We start from the raw sequence: 14,646 nt of genomic DNA, 5'->3' as shown, positions 1-14,646 counted from the left end.
CTGTGTGCCGGGAAACGTGAACCCGGATGGCTGTCCCTTAGAAGCCTCGCTCGCCGGGCTGGCCTTCATCCTCTTGAATTCTTTCGCTTCTGGAACATTCCTACGTTGACGAGGTTGTTTGTGCGCCTAGAGCTCTGACCTCCACTGACTCAACTTGCCCAGGCTATTTGTGCAAATGCCATGACTTCAGGTGGACGCCTGCTTTTCTCCTGGGAATCTTGACTGCAGGAGTCGTGCAGGCAGAGAGGGTGCCTGTGTGACCGACCCGCAATAAGAACCCTGGGCTCTGAGACTTAAACGGGGCTTCTCCGGGCAGAAACACTGCCCACGTGTCACCGAGTGACACCTCATCGGTGGGAGAATATAGGAAGCCTGCGCCTGGACCATTCCAGTGTCCACCTGGCGTCTCATTTCTCATGGGCAGTGCTGCGTATCCTTTTGCTATAATAAAACTTTCCCCCGAGTATGGCCGTGTGGTGGCTCCTGTGGGTCCTCCTGCTGGAGCCCTGAGTGTGGGTGCTCGAGACTGAAGCAGCTGACGCTGGTTTCAAGACCGAGCTCTCTGAACTCATGTTCCTGCTTCTGCTAGGGCCTGTTCGGGTTAGCCATGAATTTAAACATCCACGATTCACATTTTATCCAGCGGTTTTTGGTATTTTTTTCCATGGGACAATTATTCCGGGGTTTATGTGGCATCGTGTTGTTGGATGGCCTAGCTTTAGAAAAAAAATTTATTTTTCCCGACGCGATCGCATGTTGGTGTGATGTCATCTTCTTCTTGATATTTCCACACGTCAAAAAAAAAAGAATTTTTTTTTTTAAATCCAATTCTCCAAGTGTCAAGCCTTTGCCTTTTCCATCTGAATTGTCAGGAGAGAGGCTGAAATGCAGCTTCCCTCATCCTTCGCTCCGGGCCGGCGGACCTGCCGTCCCAGGACCAGCCTCTAAGAGTCTGTTTTCGGCGCGTCCGGACCCAGAGAGGGGAGGCTGGGGGTGGGAGCAGCCTGTGGGTCTGCTGTGGAAGGACTAAGTGAGAAGCTGGAAGCAGAATTGTTTGTCACCATCTCTCTCAGGAGGGGCTGTGACCCAGTCCAGGAGGAGCTGCAGGCGTGAGCACCCCGCACCCCGGGAGAGGCATGGGGAGAGGAGATGGAGCTCACTCCCAGCGGTTTGTTTTGGCCTCTTTTCTAAGGGAGGAGGAGGCGGGGCAGCCGGCGGGGGGAGAGAAAGCACAGATTCTCTCCTGCGGGGCAGCTGAGTTCTGGAGTCACCCAGATCCAAGACCAGCCTCATGGATCCTGGTGCAGAGCCCCCAGGTCCCACCACAGTGTGGGCTTCCCTGGCTTCCTGGGGTCTTCGGCCTGGGGCTGTGGGGTCAAGGACAAGGGCTCTCTGGGCTGCACCACCTTGGAGTAGAAAAACAAGAACGTGCCCTTTGGGACTGACTGTCATGGGCCCTCTTCTGCAAACCATCCATTGTCCCTTCCTGCCTCCTCTGACAGCCTGCCCTCAGCTTGCCACCCCGAACACACGGGCTCACCTCCATGGGTCGGTCGGAGGCTTTTCCAATAGTACAGACACAGGGGGACCAGCGATGTCAGAAACAGCGGAACCCAGACACTCAGCGTCATGGCCCGGGGAGAGGAGCAAAGCCGTAAGCACCGGAGTGACGTGGCTGTCTGTGCTCTGTCCCCAGCCTCCTCACTGCGCAGAACCCCCAGAAACCCCTCCCATCCGGCCTCAGTGTCCTTGTCTGAAGGGCGACAGGCTTGGGCTGTGACGTGGGGCTGCTGGCCACCCTGCGGCTTGAGAAGGTCCGGGGAGAGCGTGCGGCAGCCCCTCTGCCGCGCAGCGCACGCTCGCCCTGTGGCTCTGCTTATCGATGCTTTAGTGTTTGCTGTTACTTCCCACTAGTCTGTAACACGGTTTCTGCTTCTGCTTGTTCAGTGCCACCATCTGTGGTGATGGTTGTCTAGCTCGGTGCGGAACAGAGGACCGTCTCCCTGGTGCCCGTCCCCTTGGTTCTGCCTGCCTGCCACTTGCCGCCACCCCCTCCCTGGCCCACCCACCGTCAGCATGTCTATTTTCAAGAGGCACAGGTGCAGCCTGCTGAATTCTTCTGGACGCGGGGTGCTGTGGGGCTCCCTGGGCCCTCAGGATGGGGTGCTATCTCAGAAGGTCTCTGTGAAGTAATAGCTCTGGAAATGATAAGCTCCGATGCTGATGGCCGCAGTGGCTGTGAAGAAAGCTGCCAGGGTGAGCAGGGCCTTTAGCAGGGCCTGGGGAGGAGAGGGGACAGAGCGACCTGGATGACTCAGTCTCTCCTGCATCCCGGCCCCAGGCAGAAAGCGTGCCCGCCAGTGGAGCAGGCCTGCGGTGGAGAGAGTCCTGGACGGGCCTCCGGCTTCAGGGCCTGCAGTCCACCTCTGCCCTTCCCCGAACTCACCCAGCAGATGCCACCCCCTTGGTCACGAATGAAGGCGGCGACTCCAGCCAGCACTCCTGGGGAGAGACCGAACCAGGAACAGGTCTGGCTCAGGAAGTGCAAGCCCCTCCTGCGTTTCCCTCGGCGACCCTCGCAGGTCTGGCCGCCCAGCTCCCGGCTGGCCCTCCCACGGGACACCCCGTAGCTCGGCTGTTTTGAGCTGAGCTTTGTTGTCCGTGGTAAGGTAACAGGGAGGATGTCGAGGCCTGGATCGGACTCCCGAGGCCGCAGGACCCTCTGTTTTAGTGACATCGAAAAGTGCTGCGGCCAAGCCAGGTTGAGCCCTCTCTCCCGTCTCCAAAACCTTCCTTTCCAAGCCACACCAGGAGCTTTATGAAAATTCCAGAAGGGCAGGGTGAAGGTGTAGGTTGTGGAGACCCTACCGTTCGGGACGGATCTCCCAGCGGCCTCAGGCGGGCACTGGGCCCGCAGGCCTCTGCCCTGGGCTCCCGGAGCCCGAGGGCTGGCACGTCCTGGTGGCCGGATGCATCCGAGTCCTGTCTGGCTGTCCTGCAACTGATCTGAGTGTTTTTGCCAGTGGGTGGGTGCGGACGATTCCTTTGGCCTCTCAATAAATGCGAGTGTTTCCTGTTATCCGGTGAGTGAGGCCAATGGGCTTTCGGTCCCCAGGACCTGCCCAGCAAGCTCCCTTTGCGGGCTGCACACACCTATCAGCTGACAGTGACACCCATCGGCCCCCCACTGTGTGCAGAGGGCAGCGGGAAACGACTAAGAGGTGACCCTTCCTTGTCGAGTCAACACTCTGCAGCGCGTTCGGCCTCCCTCATCTCCGTGCAAACGTCTGGAGGTGGCCGGGTCCTCGACCCTCAGCTGCCGTTTGCCAAAGTGGGAGAGATGGCTGGCCTGGTGGGAGACGCCCTGGGCAGGAAACGGGAGAGCTGACAGACACCGCCTTCCGCTCGGCCATTTCTCAGCTATGGAAGTAGGGGATCGGCCTAGATCACTTAGGGCCTTTTGCTCACTAACGTCCTACAGTCCCTTGTTGATGGTGTGGTTGTCCCCTCCGACAGGAGGCCCACTTGCCCCTTCTCCATCCTGTCCACCGTCCGCCCGCCCCGCTCGCCACAACCCCTGTCCAGATGGGAGCCCCCAGGACACGCAGATGTGGAGGGAGTCGGAGGACAGGGCGTAGGCGAGTGCTCCCAGCAGCCCCAGCGCCATCTGCACCCGCAAGGCCAAGAGCCTGAGAATCTGGCTCCCAGGTCCCTGGCCCGGGGGCGACCCTCTGCCCCCACATCTCGGGGTGGCTTTTATGCCAGATATGAACTGTTAGAACCTCATAAAGGAGAAAGAGGGAAAGAGAGATGTGGGGAGGAGAGAGAGAGGGAAAGGAGGGGGACCCAGCCATGCTGGCTCTGGCGGAGGGGAGGGGATGGACTCAGGACGCCATCTGCTGCGACTTCCCGCGCTCACCTCCTTAGCCCATGGTCTGCCCTACTGACAGCTTTGCATGGGGAAGGCCAGTGAGTGAGGAAGAAGGCAGGTCACAGGACGACTGGGTGCCCAGGAAGAGGAGACGGCTGACTCTGCATCCTCCTCAGGGTGCGGCTGGCTGAGACCATTGGCAGCAGGAGAGGGTGTCGCTCCTCTCCTGGTATGGAAGCCTGGGTACCACTCTGGTGGCCCTACTCACCCAGGAGGCCACTGCCATCTGCTGCCCCGAGTCTGGGAGGTGGCACCGGGGACAGGGAGCCACAGCAGGGAGCACCTAGTCAGCAGGAGCTGGGCCAGAGCAGACTCCAGGTGGATGTGCACGTCAATGTGGGTGGGCTGGGGGGGTCCCAGAGACCCCTCACTACCGTCCGCTGTGCCCAGGCCTATGGGCATCCGTCTGGAGGAAAAGTTGGCAGGTTTTCACAGATTTCATTGGAGCTGAGGACTGGCAGAGGCCCCGGGCCACAGAGCAGCATCTCTGGCCCTCTCGAGGGGCAAGGGGTGTCGTGTCAGGGCGCCCGCCTCTGCAGAGTCCTTGGGACTTCCTCTCATCCTCCTCCCACGGACTCAGGCTCTGGACCAAGCCATGCCTGCATCGCCCCCCTGTCTATCCTCAGCTTCCAGCCGGCTGGCACCACTGCGGCCCCACTGTGGCTCTTCCTGCGGCCTCTTTCCCTCCAGGGCCCTCAGGTGACCGGTCAGAACCTGTCCCGCTGCGCTGCCGCTGCCGCAGCCGCAGCAGCTGCTTCCCAGCTGGACCCGGGGACACGCCTCTGCCCTGGCGGTCGCTCAGCCCTGCGCTGCCTGGTCAGTGCCCCCTCCCTGGGAGAAGGGTCTCTGGGAAAGGGGCTGCTGGGAGGAGCTGAGCTGGAGCCAAGAACCAGGCAGAAGGAAGAGAAAGTTGGAAGAGCGCCAGGAAGGGGGTGGCGGGCTGCAGCATGCAATTTCTCAGCATCCAGCTGGACCAAGGGGCCCCTCTGGGGCTTCTCCGCCACCCGCCCGCGGATCACCGGGCTCTGTGCGCCGGGGGCGGGGTGAGCAGGGGCGAGGATCTGCCTGTGCCACTGGTGGGTGCACCCTGGTGTGAGAGTTCTCAGTAGGATGAGTGTGTGCGTGTGAGTGTGTGTGCGTGTGAGTGTGTGTGTGTGTGTGTGTGATCAGCCTGGTCATCGACCCAAGACCAAAGACCTCAGAAGGGCCCCTTCGCTTCAGCTGTTTTCTGGGAAGTTGTGAACTGCAGGTCAGAGTCAGACCCTCCCCCTCCCACCCCTTCCTCCTTCTGCTCGTCTACCCCACACCCACCGGCAGGTCCTCAGCTCCAGGTCCTGCCTCTGCCTCTGCCTGTCGTCCGCGAGAGCTCCCAGGAGACAGCAGGTGAGCAGAGCCCTCACAGCCCGGCAGCCTCACTGCAGGACCCATCGACCTCCCTCTTTCTCCCCCAGACCAGTCCCCAAAGTCCCCCTCCGGTCTCACGTGATGCCATGCTCCCCCCATTCCTGGTTCCCATAGGACTTTCTGGGGAGGGAGGGACGTGCCAGTTAGACAATGTGACCCTAGAGAAACGGCTGGGGAGGGAAGAGGGACATGCACCTGGCCATGTCGGCCTGGCTGTCCCTCTCCCTCGCCGGTGCCTCGCGCCTTTTTTACAGGTGCAGGGGCTGAGGCTCAGGTGGTTCGGTGATGAGCGGTCCTTTGAGAGTGAGGCCTGAAGGCGGAGGGTCCAGAATGGAGAGGGGACACATGGTCCTGTCAGCCCAGCCCCAGGGGCAGTGAGAGGGACGGGGCAGAGAAGCGAGTCCAGGACAGCAGGGGAGAGCCCCACAGCCCGGCGTCGGGGTGGAGGAACCTTCCCAGGGCTGGCCCGACTCAGAGGAAGAGCAGGGGGCTGGACTGATGTGGGAGCTGGAGTAGGGTGTGATCCCCACGGGCCTCAGAGAAAGCTGGAGCCCAAGGCACACTCAGGGCTGCAACACGTGCTGCTCTTGGGCCCCAAGGGGAGATGCGGCCGGAATCTGGGCTGGACTTCCTCGCGCGTGTGGGCGAACAAGTCTGAGCCTCCTCGTGCGTCTGCAGAATTGTTAAGCACCTGTCTGTCCTTTATACCGTAAGGGAGGCCAGGTAGGTGAAAGAGTGGAATTGTTCTCAAAAGTACATAGAATACAAATGAGAAGACTTTTAGGGTTACTGTTACTGCTGCTGTCAGTAGAACTGTTAGTAATGATATTATGATTGAATAACAGTGATACTCAAGGACGATGCCCATGAGAGTGACCTGTAGAGGATTTCTTTTGGAATTAGGCAAGTTGATTCTCATGTGCATATGGAGAAGTAATCTAGCAAAAAAGGCCACGAGGAAAAAAAAAAATAACATGGGAGGGGCGTGTCATGAAACAGCTCAACTGAATGCTAAACTTCGTATGGATCAACACTTAGATGTGAAAACTCGAGAGCCTAAAACCCCTTAGGAGAAAACACAGAATTATTCTATAATCGTGAAATAGGAAAGTCCTTTTTAAGTATGATATCAAACCCAGAGATTATTTTTCAAAAGATGGAAAACTTTGATTGCATAATGATACAAGTGAAATCAAAAAAGAAATCAGGGATTGGAAAGAAAGATTTGGAACTCATGTCACAGACGGTAATTTTTTTGAAGACACGAAGAACTATTAAGACCCAAACGAAACAAAATGAATCGAGGAGGAGGCCAGATATGCGTGGAGCACTCACAAAAGAAGAAACAAATGGCTCGCACACACATGAAAAGAGACCAGCCTCGCTCATCATAGAACTATGGATGGAAACTATACCGAAATCGTCACAGGAAGCAGATCTGTGGTCGCCTGTGGCCAGGAGCCGGGGTTTCCTCGGGAGGGGACATTTGGGAACTTTTTTGCAACGTAGAAATGTTCTGTATCTTGATCGTAGTTGTGGTTGCACAAATGTACAAATGTGTCAAGATCGTTGAGCTATACCTTTAAGGGGGGGCATTTTATTGCATAAAATCGATTAGAATCTACAATGGAATGTGTTTTTCCCGATACACATTTGAAAAAAATGCGAAAGTTTACTGACACCCTCGGCGGGCCATGGGCACGGGGCAGTGGACACTCTCCAACCTCGCTCCTGCATGGGGATAGCTTGTAGGATATATGAGACACTGATAACATTAGCTTCTTTCTAGAAGGCAATGAGGGGGCTGGGAGAGGAAGGTGGGAGTGTTTTAAAGGTGTCCATTTTCACATCTTTTGAAAGTTTTAACCATCGGAAACGATTATGTGCAAATACACAGGTGGCCCTTGAACAGTGGGGATCGATGGCGGTCAAAAACCCACACGTAACTTTTGACTCCCCCAGAACTTAACTACTAAGAGCCTACTGTCGACCGGAGGCCTTGCCGATGACGCAGGCAATTGGTTAACACAGATTTTGTACGTTATGTGTATTAGAGGCCGAATTCTTACCATATAGTAAGCTAGAGAAGAGAAACTATTATTAAGGAAGACTTAAGGAAGAGAGATTATGCTTACGGCGTTTATTGAAAAAAATCGGCATGTAGGTGGACGCGCACGGTTCAAACCCGTGCTGTTCAGGGATCAACTCTGTATGTGAAGTCGCTGAAGGTAATAATTCAGATTCCTTTTTTGGGGGGTCCAACCTGAGACTCAGACAAACCGTATCAGACCATTTTGGCGATTAGACCAGAGGCGATTGGGGTTTGCATCCGCGGTCAGGGTCTCGGTGACTTTGACACCTACATCGGGAGAACCCTTGGGATCTTGACAAGGAGACTGTTTTTTTCCTATATTCCTTGTGGCCTTACCGACTTCCCAGACCTCACTCCTGTACGTCTTCTCCCCAGTGAGCAAGATGACCCAAAGCACGGTGACCGTGAAGGGAGTCGACATGGCCTCTGCACAGTCCCCGGCCACCCACGTCTACATCCACATCCACCAGGAGTCAGCTCTGGCACAGCTGAAGGGGCTCTGTGCTGGCCTTCGGAATGCAGGGCCCCCCAAGGCCAGCATGCCCTACGGACGGCTGGCACTAGGGGTAAGCGTGGGCCGGAGAGGCGGCTGAGCGAGGGGACACGGAGGACTCACGGTTGAGTCCTCGTGAGAGCTCAGTATTTCTATCCTGTCTCGTTTGGGAATGGAAGGTTTTGGAAGTTTCCCCACAGAGTTGCGTGGGAAGGAGTGATGGACCTCTTCTGTGATGCAGTGAGTCCCTTCCCAGCCAGAGGCGGGGCTGGGTGGGAGATCCTGGAGGCGATTAATTCGGTTTCATCAAACTCCTGTAGACTGAGGGCCAGCAGATGAGGCCATGGGGTAGGCGCTGCGGGAACACTTCAGAAAGCATCCCTGGACTGTCCCCAGACGGTGCTCAGCATCTTCCAGAAGGGACCAGGCAACTGTCTAGAACTAAAGGTAGATCAGGTGACGTCCTTGGGAGGCGGGACAGCATCCCGCGGGAGGTGACATCTGAGCCAGACCTTGGAGGGAGAAGAGGTGGGTCTAGACCCACAGGGGACGACAAGGAACTGCAGGTGAAGAGAGGGGCAGGACCAGAGAAGCCAGCGTGTGCAGGGCAGGTTCTGGCAGGGTCAAGAGAATGTGACTCGTGGCTGGTTGGACTGAGAAACGCAGACCAGGGCCACGTTGCTGAGAGCCCCGAGTGACAGGATGACGCATCTGTCCTGAATCAGGACGATGAGCAGGAACCTGGGCTTCAGGCTGCCTCTCAGCCAGGAGCTGTCCAGGTGAGAAGTACGGAGGGTCTGCACCTCTGTGGTCCCAGAGGAAATGATGAAGATCCAGATCCTGTGTGTGGGGGGGTGTTCCCCATGACCGAGGAGGGAATAGGCTTGGGGTACGAGGTAGGGGAGGAGTCCGAGGACATGCCGAGGCTTGGCGTGTGGGCGGCCGGGTGATGGAGCCCTGGAAGGCGGAAGAGACGGAGGCCGGAAGTATGGATGGGGCGTGGGACTTGAATGTGACGAATCTGAGACGCTGGAAGGGCATGCAGGTGGTGGCGTCCCAGATGCTGTGAGAGGTGGATTCTCTGGAGAGCGGGCACCGAGTCGGGGGTAGCTGTGCACCATGTTTGTTGGGGTGCACAGCTAACTCCTTGAAGAAGCCAATCCCTGGGGGCCGTCAGCCAGCCACACTCCTCTCTTGCCGGGGGTCTTCGCGGCCCACCCTGCACAGGAAGATGAAATTCCCAAAGGGAACCGTCAGCCGGGGTGACGGAGTGTGCTGTTCGGGAGAAAGCAATGCCAGATAAAAGCCTGGCATGTCAGTGGGATCGGGGAGAACAAGACATGCGGCTTCAGAGACGTTAAAGAGACAGAACCTTCCAGAATCAGAGCGGCAGAGAGGTCAAGGCAGAGAGGAAAGGGAGAGGCCCCTAGCTGGGGGGGGGGGCGGCTGCTCCTGGGCCTGTGGGCTCCTGGGAAGGGGTCTGACTTTTCGCCCTGTCTGCAGGTGACGCAGATATTGCTGGGTGCTGTGAGCTGTGCCCTTGGGGTGTTCCTGTACTTCGGGCCCTGGACCGAGCTGCGTGGCATGGGCTGTGCCTTCTGGGTGGGGTCCGTGGTGAGTAAGGGAGGCGCCGTGAGCTCGGCGGGAGGCAAGTGGTTATGGGCCAGGAGCGAGTGAGTTCCTTTGGGTCCGGGTCAGGGATCTGGGGAAGAGACCAGAGACCCGGCGTCCGAATGCCCTCTGCCTTCGGGCCTTCGAGGACAAGCCCCAAACCCTGTCAGTCACCGCGTCCAGATTGGGAAGGGGGCCTGCGGTACGGGGTCTCATCCATAGGCTAGGTCTCCTTGCCTGACCTCGGCATTGTGCCTCCAGTGGGCTCTTCGGAGAACTGTTGGGGGAGGGGTGATGGAGGTCATTTCAGGAGAGTATATGGGAGGCCTTCTGGTACCTTCTCTTCTCAGGCCATCGCAGCAGGAGCTGGGGCCGTCGCCCATGAGAAGCGCCGAGGCACCCTTTCAGTGAGTCTGGGGCATCCGCTGTCCCCACCTTGTCCTCTGCCCCCTCCCGGGTCACAGGTTTCCCATTCCCCCTCCTGTCTTCTCCCCTCGGGGTCCCTGTATCTCGAGCTCTTTCCTGAAGGGGTGCGGGGGAGTGTCTCCTGGGCCAGGAAGCTGGGGAAGAGGAGACAGGTTTGAAGCCAGGACCCCATGGCTCTGCCATCCGCAGAGGGAGTCTGTATCCCGAACCCCTCTCTCCTAGGGCTGGGTGTCAGGCCTGCTCACCCTGGCTGGCATTGCCACGGCCGTGGCTGCCCTCGTCTTCTGTGGGAATGACATAGGGTGGCGGTATGACTTCATCGACATCGGCCTCGTGTGCGATCGCTCAGCCCCTGCCACGACCTCTGAGTACGGCTGGACGCACGGATGGCGGCAACGCAGCGATTATGGAGACTCGAAGTGGCTGGAGACCGAGTGCAGGGAGTACATGGAAATGCTGATGGTGAGGACGCAGACGCCGTGGCCCCGGGGCCGTCGCCACCCGCAGCCCCGACGGGATGGGCCCTGGGGGCCCGGGGCAGAGGCCGTTTGCACCTCATCCCAGGTCTTCGGTTCCGGAGGTTTTAACTTAAGCTGGAGACATTCCGAGCCCCTCGCGGGAGGAAGATTCTCCGAAGCCCAGTAGAGAGGGGCACAGAGGGGACGTGTGAGAGCAGGTGTCACGGGCCACCGCCCGTCTGTACCGGTGCGAGGGTGCGGAGCACACCGCTCTCACGTGCGCCGGCTTAAACCGACAGTCTCGTATCACTCCTTCCATTCCGTAGGCCGGTTGGGCTCAGACGGGCGATTGTCACTCGCTGTCTCACGAAGCTGCAGTCAGGTGTCAGTCGTGGGGCGAAGTCTTCCGAGGGCTGGACTGGGCCGGATATATCCAAGACGACACGGCTGGCGGTTGCCGGCGGCTCTCGGCTGGGAACCCAGCTGGGACGGTCAGGCCTAGAGCCTACAGTGGCTTCTCCACGTGGCTCGTGCTTCTCGTGACACGGCAACTGGGTCGCAGCACAGAGCGTCCCACCGCCAGCACCTCGAGAGAGAGGAATGGCAGCCGCCAGCCCAGCGAAGGGCGACTTTGTAATTAGCATGATGTCGCTTCCCCAGTGCAATACCGATCAGAGCAGTCGCAGGTCCTCCCAGATGACACGGGGTGGAGAAACAGAGCCCCCTCTTCACAGGGGGTGGTCAGGTCACATTGCCCACGAGCGAACGGGGGAGCTGTTGGCTGCCCACGGAGCTGGGAAATGCAGCCTGCTCTGGTGGGAATTAGCTGGACCGAGTCCGATCCCGTGTGAATGTGTGTGTGTGTGTGTGTGTATGTGGTGAGCGTATGTGTGTGAGAGAGTATGTGTGTGTGTGAGCGTGTGTGAGCGTGTACATGAGTGTGTGTATATGAGTGTGTATATGTGGTGAGCGTGTGTATGTATGTGTGTATGTGTGTGAGCGTGTGTGTGTGTGAGTGTGTGTGAGTGAGCGTGTGTGTGAGCGTGTGTGAGTGTGTATGAGAGTGTATATGTGGTGAGCGCGTGTATGTATGTGTGTGAGCGTGTGTATGTGTGTGCGTGTGTGTATGTGAATGTGTGTGAGAGTGTATATGTGGTGAGCGTGTATGTGTGTGTGAGCGTGTGTGTGAGTGTGTGTATGTGAGCGTGTATATGTGGTGAGCGTATGTGTGTGTGAGTGAGTGTGTGTGAGTGTGTGTGAGTGTGTTTACATGAGTGTGTGTGAGTGTGTGTATGTGAGCGTGTATATGCGGTGAGCGCGTGTGTGTGAGTGAGTGTGTGTGAGTGTGTGAGTGTATATGTGAGTGTGTTTACGTGAGTGTGTGTGAGTGAGTGTGTGAGTGTGTTTACGTGTGTGTGAGTGTGTTTATGTGAGTGTGCATGTGAGCGTGTATGTGTGTGTGAGTGTGTTTACGTGAGTGTGTGTATGAGTGTGTGCATGTGAGTGTGTTTACATGCGTGTGTGCATGTGAGTGTGTGTGAGTGCGTGCGTGTGAGTGTGTGCGTGTGAGTGTGTGTGTGAGTGTGTGTGTGAGTGTGTTTACATGAGTGCGTGTGTGTGTGACAAGGCGGTAGCGCAGGATCGGAGGGGCAGACTCCTGACTCTCTCTTTCCTTCCTTTATTTCCAGAACTTGTTCCTAGGAATCCGTATCCTTCTCCTGACCATCTGTGCCCTGCTGGCCATCGTGTCCTTGGCTTCCCTGGGCTTGGGACTCCGAAGCCTGTGTTGCCACAGCTTCCAGCCCCTGGTGAGCTGAGCTGTCAGGGAGGCGCTGGGGACAGGGAGGAATGTGGGGGCCGGGAGCACTGCGGATCCGAGGCCGCGCTCGGCGTCTTCGGCTTCCTCCCAGGGCTGGGCTCTGCCTTCCGCTGTCTGGGGACCGTGCCGCCCTCAGCGTTCTGGGTTCTGTCCTCTGCCACACTCGTTTTCCCGCGTCCCCCTCCTTTCTGCCCTAGATCTTTGCCCTTTCCTCTGTCCCTTTTCCCTTCCCTTCTTTCTTTCCTTTTCTTGATTTCAAGCTCAGGAAAGCTAACTCTGCCCCATCCTCCCCCCCGCCCCCCGAGAATGAGTTTTCCCATTAGAATTGGTTTTTCCTCCTAGAATTGGTTTTTCCCCTGCCATTTTCAGGCTGAAGACGAGTTGGAGAAGAAGCTACTGGGGGAGAATTCGGCGCCTCCCTCCCCCTGCAAGGAGAAGACCAAGGCTACCGTCGTGGTGTGAGCAGCCGAGGACCCCACCTGGATGCCCGCACGTCCCCCCAGAGCGGCGAGGACCTGCGGAGAGGAGAGTGACGCTCCCAGGGCCCCTCACTGCCCTGCCCCTCACGCTCGCCTCTCCTTCGGCCACCGTCCAGCTCATCCTCACCTGCTGTCCCCCGCTGTGTCCTCAGTTCAATGAACAAGTATCGTCTCGCTTCCCCCCAGTGCTGATTAAACAGAAACAACCGCACAAAATAATTTGAAACGTCAAGGATGTGGTCTCCCTTTGTTTACACACATGGCGTGCCGTAAAAGGCCTGTGGTGTGTCAATTCATGTGGCATGAAAGGAGAGCTGACTTACGACAGAGAAACAAGATCCCAGTAAGACGAAATCTAATTACGGTCTGCTCTCTACTCCACGTGGCAAAAGCTCTTTTTTACGATTCCCTTCCATTCAATGTAAAGAGAAAATGACTCTCGTATGCCTAGAATCTTTTTGCTTACAGAGATTGTCTTTAGAGTCTGTGCCCTTGACCTGAAGATTTACAGAACGATGTGAATGAAGCACGGAGCAGGATCCTTCCCTCCTCCCTCCCTCTCTCCCTTCCTTTCGTGTGGTGCTGGTTCTTCCTCCACAACCCCCCCCCCCCCTTCTTTTTTTTTCCTTTTTTGTTCATTTTGTTTTTTTTCTTTTTTTCATTTTCTTTACACATATAAATATATAGATGTGAGTAGTTCGCAGAGTGAGAAAGCAGGTCCCGGTCTGTAGAATTAAGAAGGGATTCTGTCTTTTTCCCGATTTCAGCCTAGCAAGCCGCCTTGTACCTCCGCTGGGATTTTGAAATCTCCGCGAGGTGGGTTTTGTTCCTTAGGAGGCCTAACAGCAGCGGGAGTGGGGAGCTGCCGTGGAATCACATTGCTAGGCCAGACGTTATGAGCAAGGCCGGGAGCCCCTGCAAGTGGTCAGGGGCTTCGGTGGACTATGTGGTATGCGTGGGTCTGGTGGGTCACTAAGTATTGTCGTGTAGGGTACAGGCTCACTAAAAGAGCGAACGTGTGGGCAAAATTGGTCTTAAAGCAGACGAGCTCAGCGCCCCCACATTTACCCGCTGCCCAATACTGCCTCAAGCGCTTTAGAGGGGAGAGGGCGGCATTGAACAGTCTTAGCAGAGACCGAATGGCCTGACACAGAAAACGTTTGCCATCCCCTGGTAGAGGGACTACAGTGGAGAGAGTGGAACTTGCCAGAACTGCGAGCTCTCTGCTCCACCCTAGAATCCGCACGGGTGATCTGTGTCGCCTGCTGAGAACCGCGGGCGGGCATGGACCATCGTGACATCTGGGTGGCTTGCCGGGCAGAATTCAGACATGGAACAAGGCCCCTTGAATCGAATCTTTGTTTCAGTTCTTTTTATGAACTCGTTAACCTTGGAGTTTTTTTTAAAAAAAAGCATTCCCTCGATAAGGAGCGTAAGCGGGGTGAGGGGTAGGAGAGGCCGTCACCACTTTCTTCCTTCGAGATTAGAAATTAATGCGACTCATTTCTGCGCTTCGGTGTTTCCAGTTGGTCCTTTCGGTCCTTTTATGGCCAGATCAGAGAGAAATTCTTTTCATTTTTCATCGTGGTAAATAAAGACGAACTTGGCACCCCTTCTAAATCTCTGGGGGAGGAAGGTCTCCCCTCTCCCCTCCCCCATTTCCTGGATTCCAGCCTCCCCCGCCCTCCCCTTTCCTCCCCTGCGCAAAGTCCTTTCGAGTCTCTGAATCTTTGCTTTTCTTATTTGTAGGACATCGGAGGTCCCAACCCCGTCCCCTGGCTTTTGTTTAGTTAGAAAACCCAGCGCCTAGTTGTCTGTTCGCGCAACTCGGTCTAGGCAGCAAAGCTGTGTATATACACATGGAACTGGCTTCTGGACCCTCACGCGGGGTCCAGTAAATCACCCCAAACCTACATGCACGTGTAATGTATTC

At 56.9% G+C, this 14,646-nt stretch overlaps 2 protein-coding genes across 3 annotated transcripts; one reads left to right on the top strand and one right to left on the bottom strand.

Moving 5' to 3' along the window:
• Positions 1-2,108: 2,108 nt before the first annotated feature.
• On the bottom strand, positions 2,109-4,829 carry LOC105309117. Its single transcript, XM_023526017.1, has 3 exons — positions 4,140-4,829; positions 2,447-2,864; positions 2,109-2,279 (listed from the first exon to the last, which is right to left on the bottom strand). Exons 1-3 carry the CDS (start codon positions 4,331-4,333, stop codon positions 2,172-2,174), a joined length of 720 nt encoding a protein of 239 aa, XP_023381785.1. The 5' UTR covers positions 4,334-4,829; the 3' UTR covers positions 2,109-2,171.
• A 317-nt stretch (positions 4,830-5,146) lies between these two features.
• On the top strand, positions 5,147-14,322 carry TMEM176B (transmembrane protein 176B). Of its 2 annotated transcripts, XM_011385207.2 has the most exons (8): positions 5,170-5,314; positions 7,392-7,563; positions 7,803-7,993; positions 9,424-9,534; positions 9,882-9,938; positions 10,180-10,419; positions 12,104-12,223; positions 12,604-14,322. In XM_011385207.2, the coding sequence occupies exons 3-8, from the start codon at positions 7,811-7,813 to the stop codon at positions 12,694-12,696; spliced, it is 804 nt and encodes a 267-aa protein (XP_011383509.1). In that variant the 5' UTR covers positions 5,170-5,314; positions 7,392-7,563; positions 7,803-7,810; the 3' UTR covers positions 12,697-14,322. The 2 variants fall into 2 exon arrangements, with proteins under 2 accessions (XP_011383508.1, XP_011383509.1); XM_011385206.2 differs by lacking the exon at positions 7,392-7,563 and having other exon boundaries at positions 5,147-5,314.
• Positions 14,323-14,646: the final 324 nt, after the last annotated feature.

Source organism: Pteropus vampyrus, unplaced genomic scaffold, assembly GCF_000151845.1.
Source record: "Pteropus vampyrus isolate Shadow unplaced genomic scaffold, Pvam_2.0 Scaffold672, whole genome shotgun sequence".
NCBI classification, from domain to species: Eukaryota; Metazoa; Chordata; class Mammalia; order Chiroptera; family Pteropodidae; genus Pteropus; species Pteropus vampyrus.
Note: the sequence above shows the minus strand (reverse complement) of the source record. Positions and strands in the feature narration are given on the sequence as shown.

Bases quoted from the DNA above. Each gene is read 5' to 3' on its own strand.
- LOC105309117 (XM_023526017.1), bottom strand. From the start codon at position 4,333: ATGCCCATAGGCCTGGGCACAGCGGACGGTAGTGAGGGGTCTCTGGGA. The intron at 2,865-4,139 runs GTGAGTAGGGCC...CCCGAACGGTAG, and splicing joins AGATGGCAGTGGCCTCCTGG to GGTCTCCACAACCTACACCT. The intron at 2,280-2,446 runs GTGAGTTCGGGG...TCTCCTCCCCAG, and splicing joins AAGGGGGTGGCATCTGCTGG to GCCCTGCTAAAGGCCCTGCT.
- TMEM176B (XM_011385206.2), top strand. From the start codon at position 7,811: ATGACCCAAAGCACGGTGACCGTGAAGGGAGTCGACATGGCCTCTGCA. The intron at 9,939-10,179 runs GTGAGTCTGGGG...CCTCTCTCCTAG, and splicing joins AGCGCCGAGGCACCCTTTCA to GGCTGGGTGTCAGGCCTGCT. The intron at 10,420-12,103 runs GTGAGGACGCAG...CTTTATTTCCAG, and splicing joins AGTACATGGAAATGCTGATG to AACTTGTTCCTAGGAATCCG.